The following is an 11,350-nucleotide window of genomic DNA, read 5'->3' as shown; positions in this document are numbered from 1 at the left end:
GTTTTTTCCAGTTTATCATTATTGTCCTTGCATTTGAGGTATCGCAAGCTAGATGCAGATGGGGTCTAATGAATGCTGAACCCCTTAATCTCCTGGGTATGCTGTTAATACAGCCCAGGAGACTGCTGGTATTGCTTGCTGCCAGGGCACACTGCTGGTTTGTGTCAGCTTTTTGCCCCCAAGGCTCCCCAGGTTGTTCTCAGCAGTGCCGCTCCCCAGCCAGTCAGTCCAGTCTGTATCACTGGGAAACCAAAATTATAGACCAATGTAGGTCAGACCTCTGGAGGTCATCCAGTCCAACTCTCTTTCTCAAAAGCAGGGCTAACCTCAAGGTTAGATGAAGCGGCATTCATCATCTAAACCTGAAACCCACAAATGACATATACAAAACAATCCACAGGAAGTTTTAAATTCTATTTCTAAAGAAATCTTTAAAACAATTATTATTATTATTTTCCAAGTACATCATAGCCAATAAAAGCTGGTACTATAAAAAGGTAAAGAGATGACAGCAGCTGCAAAAATAATGGAAGGACCCAAAAATAATTATTCGATAATGGTAAAGACAGGGAAAGTAAAGGATTTTAGTGAAATGTGCATTAGGATGAATACTAGACCCAGGCTCACTTCAGTTGTATTGGGAAGCAAATGAAAATTTAAGACAGCTTTTGAGCACTACCACGAAAATAAGGAAAATCTTCAGGGCAGATAAAAATCATGGCCTGGAAGCAACCACAGCAACTACGATCATCCAGACTCCTCTCCCAGGCTCAGTCTATTTTCATACTGAAACTGCTCATGCCTCTCAAAGCTATGAAAAGACTATCCAAGACAATCAGTGCAACAGACTGCTCCACCAGGAACAGGCTGGGAGACAGGCAGGAGATGCAGAGATGAGCAGCCCCTGTCCCCACAGCAGAACTCGGTAGTGGGATCTTTGCAAAGCACAGAAATTGGGTATATGTGTCACTAACCCCCTTGTGCCCACCTCCTACCTCTGCCTTGATCGAGGCTCTGGTGAGAGGCTGCCCATTCACCAGCTTGCTCATATTCTCCCTAAGAGAGACACAGAAGATATCCATTGATCCTTCCTTTTGTCCCCCAGGCTACCTGCCATGTGCCCCTGGCAGAATCTCAGCTCTGCTCACATACTTGGAGTGGCAGAGAGCAGAGTCCAGTACACTGGCAGACATATATATGTTCATGATTACATTAGCAGACAAAGGAAGAGATGGGAAGTGGGGAATATGGAAAAGGGAGAGAACAGCTTGGGAGAAGCAAAGGGAAAATCAAAGAGCAGCTCTGGAACCTTAGTTCTGTCTCAGTGAGAAAACCAGATCATCCTCATTGGGGGTCTGCACATCTTATGCTGCTGATGACTCTGATCATACCCTCAGAACCAAGCATCCCGTGGCTGGCAGGAGAAGCGGCATGGAGCAGTTCACCCACCCTGCCTGGTAAAGGCAGCCAGCCACCGCTCGGACTGCACTGTCAAACAGAAGAATCTCGAAAAGCAGTGAAAGCCTCCCAACTCTGTCACTAAGTGTAACCTGTATGAAACCACCCATTCACACAAAGGTCTTTACTACATCTGCCCAGATCCAGCTGATGAGATGAATCCCACATGAAGTAGTGAATAAAAGTTATGTAGACTTTGCTACATTATTGTCATTTGAGTTAACTGTTTGGAACTGTAATGGGAGATGGATGCCCAGGTACTTTGTTTGTTTGTCAAGGTTACAGCTGATGAGGTTGATGAACTTCTGCACCTGATGGTGCAATCTGGTCATAACTCACTGAAAGCAGTCATCTGGCAAGGCTGCGGTCACACACTGTGATTGTGAGTAACAATCCACGTGACAAACCAAGGCCAGCACATCTGTACTGTGCAATCAACAACTCAAGTGCTCTTGAAAACAATATACTGTAAGAATTCCCAGTTCTGCATTGAGATCTCTGCCTGGAGATCAAGCTCAGGGACACCCAAAGAAGAACCTGAGCCTCACCAACTCCCAAGAAGACCCTCAAAGACTGGGTGGCCATAGATCAACATGCATGTTGTGGACAAGGACAGCAGAATAACTACAGGCTGTGATCCAAAAATCCCAACATGTAACCTCTGATCTCCTGATCAGAGAATGCATCTGTTGTCGCACTGACTTAACTCATCACACTAAGACATTTATAAGCTACTTATATTTAGCATTTTGTATATCTTAATTCATGTTTAAAGACAAGAAAGCTCCTCATAACCTTTCCCCAAGAAACTGCCTGTTTAAATTCAGACTGTTGTGAACTGTTTCACCCACAAAAGCCTGAAAAGTTTAGATAGCTCAAGACAACCCCATCCCTCGTAAACAAAATCCAGTTTACAATGGAACACACCCTTCAAAGATAGGACATTTAATATATCAAATGCAAAGAATAAAATGGTGTAGGACATGTTTGCTCAGCACAAGGTCAGCAGAAATTTATATTTAATTTTTCAAAGGTATTTTAAGTATGGATTTCATATTGCAAAGCACTTTAACTTCTTAAGACAGAAATTAAAAATGCATTATCACAAAAGCAAACCTATATCTTAGAATCCTAATGAAACAAGATCATTATAAATTATCTAACTAGCTGCTAATTCGAAGACTCATCAAACATAATAAAAGAAATTAAGCATTTCCTGTACTTGTAGGGAACTTCAAAAACAAAAATTCTTTTTCATTCTTGTGAAGAATTGGAGCTGCATTTCCCTCAGTAGCAAGTATAAAAGGCACTTCCAAGTGGTCTCTAGTACAGCACCATAAGATCTGCTAGTGAACATCTAGGGCTACCACTAAAACCAAAATTTATCATTTAAGTTTGGGATTCCCTATCATAAATAGGCTTTTTTACCACCCAGCTTGTTTTTTCAGCAACCTAAACTTAAGACAAACATCTGATTTTAGATACTTTCCTACATAAAGAAGATGAAGTTTTTCAGTTGTAAAAAGGGAAAAAATTTCCTTTTACTAACCTACTTTTTTTTGATCTTTCATTCAATCTACGTGGATAATACTGCAGTGTGGAAAGAAATTACATAGGAATCTGAATCTTACAACAGAAAACTGAGACTGAGTTTTAGAAACTACTGAAGTTACTTATAGGAACAAGAACAGAAATATTTATATATTACCATTGGTGCTGTATATTTCTGGTTGCTAGAGTATTTTTAAAATTTGGATCTAAATGTAGCATACCGGCTCTGTAAAGAACCTGTAAAAGGTCAAATACACAGGTTTTTCCCTACGAAAGAGCAACATATCTGTTTGTTGCCTTTTAAGTATCTTCTATTTCACATTTGATTTCCCACTAAAAATAAATGAAAGATAACCTATGCCACACAAAAGGTCTGGTAATACTTATGTATCTGCTACCACCTGCTGACAAACAGCATTATTGACTTTATCCTAGTCAATCTTAAAGAAGCAACTCCTATTTTCCTATAAGAAAGTTTCCACTGCTGCTACAGTGGCTGAAGTAAAAGCTACATAAATTTTTTAATACAGTACGTTGTAGCCATAATAAGCCAATAATTTCCTATCCCCCGAGCTTGTCTGTATCACAGATTCAGACTGACCAGCATATTCTGCTCATAAAGCAGCCACTGTATCCTTCATTCACTGAAGCCCTTCAGCTACTGCAGATGGTCACTATAGTCAATTACAACAAACTGATTCCTCATTTACAAAAATCCAAAACCATTTGTCACACTGTCCATAAGACTTTCCAAATGACAAGTCAGTTTCTTCCGATGTTGTTTCCCAGTCTACAATGTGGAATCAAAACATCTTTTTTCCACCAGTCTTAGAATTAAGAGCAGAATGGCAGCAGAAATTACCACCTTTGCATCACCTTACTTAATTTTGTAATGTTTTATGTAAAAGCCTTGATTGGCTTCTAGATATTATTGTTGAAAAGACTACCAAAAACCTAAAGCACAACAGAGAAACAAATCCTTAGTTTCAGGTATCTCACACTAAATTTTAGAAGTGTGACAGTGAAAAGAGACTAGTTCACAGTGATGATCTATATTTGGCTATATGGTAAATGAAAAAAGTATTTGTAATATTTACCTATACATGCACTTCCATTTTGAAAATAGCCAAGGCTTCACATCTGATTAGCCAAAGCATCAGAACAAATAATTTCATGAAAGCAGAATGTGGAGCTATATATGACAGTATGGTTTGTTTGAAAAAGCTAATCCTATTAGGATTCACGAAGTCTCCTGGATTAATTGACTGGAACCTGAGTTTGAAATCTCTTTTTAAAGTGATAGGTCTTTAAGAGTGGTTGGTTCTTCCTCACCTACATGCATTTAGGAAAAGGAGTTATAAATGAAAGGTTTAACCTTTTAAATGCCTCATTCACTTTCCACTGTACAGTTTTGGGTATTTTTTCATTTGGGGAAAAAAAAAAAAAAAAACAAAAAACCAGTGTTTTTCAGTTAACCTATGCTCCTGCCTGGACTGCTCAGCTGGGGTTTTTTGTCAGAAATTTCCAGCTGGGCTTAAAACTCCCTTTTTCCTCCACTTCCATCCCTGAAGCAGGTGAAGCCAATCACCGAGTGTTGCCAAGAGAAGACCAAAAAGCCAACACCAAGGCTGGGCCACTGATCCAAAGCACCCCGAATGCCTCGACACCAGCTTGAGTCCACCAAACAGATCATGACAAAAAAAAACCTCTCCCACTAGCTTCCCAACTTCAGTATCAAATGCTAAAAACACAGCTAGAGCTTATTAACTCTTTTCCGAAATCCAGGGTTACTTTTAAGGAACACAATTTCAGTCACAGAACCAGGAGAGGTGGTTCTGACGGTGCTACCCTCAGGAGAGTCGGCCGCTGGGGTGTGGAAAGCCACCTTGGCTCGTCCTATCACATACAGGCCCAACCACCATACTTTTCCTCTGAGGGGATGAGGGCGGCCCTGGAAACACCACCCGTGAGAGATAAGCAGCCTCTTTCCCCTCCACTGCCGTAGAGGAAAAGACGAAACTCTCCCTCCGCCCGACCCCTTCCCGCTACCGCCGCGGGGCAGGGACCCGGCGGCTGCCGAAGTCTCGCGAGAAGCCGCCCAACGGCCGCACGGCGGCCGTTGGGCGGCTTCTCGCGAGACTTCGGCGCCCGCGTTGCCGCTGTCATGGAGGAGCCGTTCAGGAGCCCGCCGGGGCTGTCCGCAATCCTGGCGGTAAGGAGGGAGCTCGCCCGGGGAGAGGGGAGGAGGTCACCGGTCACCGCGGGGAGATGGGGAAGCCCGCGCTGGGGTGCTCGCTCTTTCCTCAGCTTGGCACGGGGCGGGCTGTTGAGCGCGGTGTGTGACTGAAATGGGTTTGTCGTTTCGGTGTGGAAAGCTGCTCGCTCTGTAGCCGCCTGGTGACTCTTTCTCCTGCCAGTGCCTAATCTGCTTTCATTCTGACTGTAGAAGACGGACTGGTCCGAGCCCTGGCTGGTGGGGCTGGCGGTTTTCCATCTCCTCTGCTTCCTCCTAACGTGCATCTCCTTCCAGCACTACCGGGTGCAAATAGGGCACTTCCTCTGCATGGGTGAGTAGTGTATTCCTGGTTCCGTGGACTGGCACTCGAGTGATAAAGCGCATATGCATTGCTGAAGCTGTTAATACTGTCAAACAGCTGCTTTTGTTCTCATTGCCGTTGTTCTTGTGGGGGACTTTAACCTCCCAGGTATCTGCTGGGATCACAGCACAGCAGAAAGGGAACAATCCAGAACGTTCCTGGAATGTGTGGAGAATAACTTCCTCACACAGCTGGTGAGTGAGCCGACCAGGGAAGGTGCCCTCCTGGACCTGCTTCTTGTGAACTGGGAAAAGTTTGTGGGAGAAGTAAAGGTTGGAGGCTGTCTGGGGTGCAGTGATCATGAGATGATTGAGTTTTCGATCCTTGGAGAAAGAAAGAGAGGGGTTAGTAAAACTGCCACCTTAGACTTCCAGAGGGCTAACTTTGACCTGTTCAAAAGACTGATTAACAAAATCCCTTGGGAGGCTGCCTTGAAGGATATGGGAGTCCAGGAAGGCTGGACATACTTCAAGAGCGAAGTCATAAAGGCACAGGAGCAGGCTGTTCCCGTGTGCTGAAAAACAAGCAGGCGGGGAAGGAGACCGGCCTGGCTAAACAGGGACCTTTGGCTGGATCTCAAGAACAAAAGGAGAATCTATTGCCTTTGGAAGAGGGGCCAGGTCTCTCATGAAGACTATAAAAATGTAGTGAAGCTCTGCAGGGAGAACATTAGGAGAGCCAAAGTGCAGCTAGAGCTCAACCTGGCTACAGCTGTTAAAGATAATAAAAAATGTTTCTATAAATTCATTAACAACAAAAGGAGGATTAGGGAAAATCTCCCTCCTTTATTGGATGCAGAGGGAAACATAGTAACAAAGGATGAGGAAAAGGCTGAGGTGTTCAAGGCCTACTTTGCCTCAGTCTTTAGCAGTAGAAAGACTGCTGAGCTGGGAGATGGGGAGGGGAAGCAGATGGAGGTCATCACAATTAAAGACGAGGTGAGCAGAGACCTGCTACACCACTTGGATGCACACAAGTCTATGGGACCAGATGGGTAACACCCAAGGGTGCTGAAAGAGTTGGCAGATGTGCTTGCCAGGCTGCTTTCCATGATTTACCTGAAGTCATGGCTAACTGGGGAGGTCCCATTGGACAGGAGCGTAGCAAATGTAACACCCATCTACAGGAGAGGCAGAAAGGAGGATCCAGGAAACTATAGACCTGTCAGTCTGACCTCGGTGCCAGGGAAGATCATGGAGCAGATCATCCTGAGTGCCATTAAAAGTCATATAATGGACAACCAGGGAATCAGGCCTAGTCAGCATGGGTTTATGAAAGGCAGGTCCTGCCTGACAAATCTGATCTCCTTCTATGACAAGATGACCCGACTATTGGACAAGGGAAAAGCTGTCGATATTGTCTACCTGGATTTTCGAAAAGCATTCAACACAGTTCCCCATAGGATTCTCATAGAAAAACTGGCTGCTCATGGCCTGGATGAGCAAACGGTCTGCTGGGTCAAGCAGTGGCTGGATGGACGGTCCCAGAGAGTGGTGGTCCATGGAGCTAAATCCTCAGGGCTCAGTGTTGGGACCATTTCTGTTCAATATCTTTATTGATGATCTTGATAAGGACATAGAGTGTATCATCAGTAAGTTCACAGATGACACCAAGTTAAGCGTTCCCTATAAGAATACAGGTTTTTCTTAAATTTAATATTAGACATTCAGAATTTCCTATGACATTATGGTTATTTTAGACTCTTTATCTATTTCTGGTGTTACTGGCACTAGTTTGAATGCCCAAAGTTTAACTGCATTGGAAGATGCAGTGGAACTGATCATTGCTGGCTTTTTAATCCAGATATGATGTAAACTTCTTGTTAGCAAGAAGAGTGCATAAAAATATCCATATTGAGGCCAAACTTTGTTTGCACCTGAAAAACTGAACCACTTTTGATATGTTTGCAATATAAAAGATTTTGTATTGTAGATAGTCAGGAATAACTGAGAAAATTATGAAATTATCACATTTGTTTACCTTGGCAGCTGAGCAACTATAGGTATGTTTATGTTGTGCAGTACCAAGCAGACATAATCCAGATGATGGTAAAACAAGATAGCAGTCTTTCATATTACCAGACCAGTTATTCAGTTGCCTTGTGCGAGTCATCTTTAGCCACTGAATCTGTTTTTTTATCTTTTTTTTCTTGTGAAAAATGATATAAGGACAAACTTAAAATTTTGTAGTTGTGTTGTTTTTGTTAAACATGTGATTGCACTGAATTTTCTTACTGTCTTGAGGGCTTCATATTGCATGTAATTGTTGAGCAAGAATATGCTAGTTTTCACCTGATTGCAGCAGACTACTCTGCTGTACACCAATTCAAACAAAGTTTGTATTTTACCAAAATGTTTATATATAATTAGTACCCTGACTTCAGATAGTAATGTTAGATATAGCAGTGTGATACCGTAACATCTAAAATGATAACTTAATTCCATATCAGTTTTGGGGAGTGCTGGCATTTCTTTTTTACAGATGTAACTTAGAAGCAGTCATCAAGAAGATTGTTAGAAAAAATACTGATTTTTATTTTTTTTTAATTCATTTTCATGCTGGGCTCTTTCTGTAAGCTCATCTTGAGTAGGATTTTATGTTTGTTTGTTTGCAATATAGTGGGTATGTTTTGTGATCACGTTACACTTCTTAGTAACTATATGAGACATTTTAAATGGGAATTGGTTTTGTGCAGTTAAATATTAAATGTGTAATTTGATCTTTTGAGGATCAAGGAATTCTAATGTCTGGTATGTATACATTGCAGAACTGATGGCAGTCTGTTTTTAAAGAAATATTGAATCTAATATTTTTCTTTTGTTGTACAGTGGGCTTAGTGTACTGTGCTGAATATATAAATGAATTAGCAGCCATGAATTGGAGGTAAACATTTTCACTTTCATTTTTGCATTTAAACAAATGTTCTTCTAAAAATTTTTTTTTTTTTCATATTGTTCCCAGAAAACATCAAGTTAAAGAGTCAATTGTGCCTCGTCAGTAGAATGTGATGGCAGAGAGTCTGCTGCATTGACTTGTGGGAGTGTCAGCTCTGTGCAGCTGTGGGAGATTCAATATGTTAAGAGTCAAATCATGTGTTACTGGTAAATGATTAAGAGGCAAGTTGGCATTGGCCTGTCAGCCCTGCACAGCTGTAGGAGATTCAATACTTAAGAGCCAAATGGACATCGGCTGGTCAGCTCAGTCAGAGAGCTCTGTTTGGGGAGCTCGGCGAAGAGCTCTGCCCAGAAGAAGTCTGCTTGGTGAGCCAGGTAGGAGTTCTGTTCTGCGCTGGCTTAGAGAAGCAGCAAGGTTTGGAGGAGAAACAGGCCTTTGAAGAGAGTTGCCAGGCTGTGCTAGTGTGGTGAAGAAAATGGCAGCACCGAGACTGCCTGTGTGGTATGGAACTGTTTGTGGGATAAGAGTGTTGATGACTTTCTAGCTGCTGATTTGCTTATCGTGAAGTAAGAGCTAAGGTAGTGAGAGCATAGCGGGAGCAAAGTATGTACCATTTTAATAATAAAGGATTTTCCTTCTGCACTTCACTGGAGAGTCTGTGCCTCAGGTGCCACATTGACTAATACTAAACTTTTAAACAAAACCATACAGTACAACATAGTTATCACTTAGCTTATACGAAAAGGTAATTTTTAATAGCTAACATGTATTTATTGCACCGCTTAAAATCTGTGTTTACATGAATGGTTTAAGTCAGAGAACTAAGAGAAAAGCAAAGTGAGATAGTTAAGGGGAAGAGGATATGAAATTTGATTATCTTTGTTTGTTGGGTGTTTTTTGGTAGCTATTTATATTTAATAAGCTGAAGTTAAGCACTGCTTCTCAAAAATATCACTGCTATTTTACATACTTACATGCATAAAAAGCATTAAAACTTGTCTGTTTTACTAAGCCTGGGTGCCAGAATTAAACTGATGGCTTATTTTCATAAGCACTGAACTAACCTTTCCATGATATAACTGGAAATCGTCTGTTTTAACACTACTTTATGCAGGCATCTAATTGTAAGTCTTTATGTTTCACATCAGGCATACATGACATAAATTACAACTTTGCTACATTTATTATTTCTGTTAACTTTTCTAATATGAGTAAGCAAAATACTTAAAGTATTTTCAGACACTTTAGGGTAAGCATGATTTCTGATACACAAATATACTTACTTTTGTAGTCACACTAGTAAGTTAATTCATGGTTGTTTCGTTTAGAAACAAAACTGTAAAGAAAAGAAAGGCTGGTGTTGTAATAAATATTCATAACTGATGAGATATTGACTGCCTCTTTGTTCTGACTTAATACAGTAGAATGCTGCCTGTGTTTGGGGATCCTAGGAAGTAGGATTATCTGTGCAATGTCTGTGTTGAGTAGTTAGTGTGAAATGGTATGTAAACTACACTGAATAAAGCTTCCTCATTTTTATTTCTTTCAGGTTGTTTTCTAAATACCAATATTTTGATTCAAGAGGAATGTTTATTTCACTTGTATTTTCAGCACCACTGCTGGTGAATACTGTTATAATTGTGGTATGTATGTGTTCATTTATATTGATGCATGCATTAAATTGATAAGTAAATATATGTGGATTAGTTAAATTTAATAATTTACTTTTCAGGTTACTTGGGTTTACAGAACTTTAAATGTAATGACTGAACTGAAGACACTACAGCAGAGAATGAAAGCAGAAAAAGAGAAAAAGAAGTGAAAGCACCTAATACTGTTTTTTTAATTGTACTAATACCTGTCCAGGTAATCAATCCTTCTGTATGTTTATCCAGAAACAGCAATGTTTTTGTGTCTGATGTTAAGGGACTTTGCAACCTGTGGCCATGGACAAAGAGGTGAAAGCATGTATCTGCAGTACGATTGAATTGGCTGTGAAATTGAGACACCCAGTCTTAACAGGTCTTTGTGCCCTTCAATGTAAGATAGTTTTCCACCATGACCAAGGCTGGGGAGACACAATCTTCCAGTCTGTTTCCATTTGCCTATGTATTTTTTAACCATGTCTTAACTGTGTATTTATCAATTATCCAGTCTTTTGCTGCATAAGGCAATTGGAACAGTGTTGTGAATTCCAATAAATGGGGGATTGTATTCAGAATACCTTAGGAATCCATGCTTCTATGAAGTTTTCCACTTTATAAATCAAGTTTCATACTTCTATGGTATTGTGTGCCAGTAGCATTTTATAAATAAAATTATCTACTGTATCTTAAATGGATTTAATTTGTATTGGTTTTTGGTTGGATTTTTTACTACATTTTTTTCAAAAATTCCCAATTTGGTGAAATCTTGTACTTAATTTGTGTAAGTAATTTGGAACAATCTGCATTTTTTTCAGTTTACATGTCATGATTTTAATGCCACTAGATAAATATCTTTTCTTAAAACTGGATGAAATTTTGATAGCTTTTGCTTATTTGTAGAACAGAAAGGAAGGAGAGAAACTTTGTAATGTTCTGTGCAATTTTCTTCCTTTTTTTATGCTTTACTTTTTTTAATAAATAACTGAAAATGAAAAACTAACTCTGGTAAAAATGAAGGTGACTTCAGTTTTGCCCAGAGTATCCTGTTCTTATTGGATTAAGGAAACTGGGGGGGGAACACAATGGAAGACTGTCCAGACATATTTAGTAAAAGTTGCATCTGGAAGCAGTTAAACATCTGTGTGGAGACCTAAACTTCTATTAAATAGATGTCATTTAAGACATAGGAAAGATGATCTACAA

General features: G+C 40.4%; 1 protein-coding gene across 1 annotated transcript; it reads left to right on the top strand.

Annotated features, from left to right (window-relative positions):
* Positions 1–5,138: 5,138 nt before the first annotated feature.
* TMEM18 (transmembrane protein 18) lies at positions 5,139–10,838 on the top strand. The gene is made up of 5 exons (XM_074819968.1): positions 5,139–5,221; positions 5,456–5,576; positions 8,435–8,489; positions 10,051–10,144; positions 10,234–10,838. The coding sequence occupies exons 1-5, from the start codon at positions 5,174–5,176 to the stop codon at positions 10,321–10,323; spliced, it is 408 nt and encodes a 135-aa protein (XP_074676069.1). The 5' UTR covers positions 5,139–5,173; the 3' UTR covers positions 10,324–10,838.
* The last annotated feature ends 512 nt before the right edge of the window (positions 10,839–11,350 follow it).

This window comes from Strix aluco, chromosome 3, assembly GCF_031877795.1.
Source record: "Strix aluco isolate bStrAlu1 chromosome 3, bStrAlu1.hap1, whole genome shotgun sequence".
Taxonomy (NCBI): Eukaryota; Metazoa; Chordata; class Aves; order Strigiformes; family Strigidae; genus Strix; species Strix aluco.
The sequence above is the reverse complement of the archived record's forward strand: the minus strand, read 5'-3'. Positions and strand labels throughout refer to the sequence as shown.

What these genes read in the sequence shown, in the direction of transcription:
- TMEM18 (XM_074819968.1), top strand. Translation starts at nt 5,174, where the DNA reads ATGGAGGAGCCGTTCAGGAGCCCGCCGGGGCTGTCCGCAATCCTGGCG. An exon ending in GGCTGTCCGCAATCCTGGCG is followed by an intron (nt 5,222 to 5,455) that starts GTAAGGAGGGAG and finishes TTCTGACTGTAG; the next exon opens with AAGACGGACTGGTCCGAGCC. An exon ending in TGAATACTGTTATAATTGTG is followed by an intron (nt 10,145 to 10,233) that starts GTATGTATGTGT and finishes TTTACTTTTCAG; the next exon opens with GTTACTTGGGTTTACAGAAC.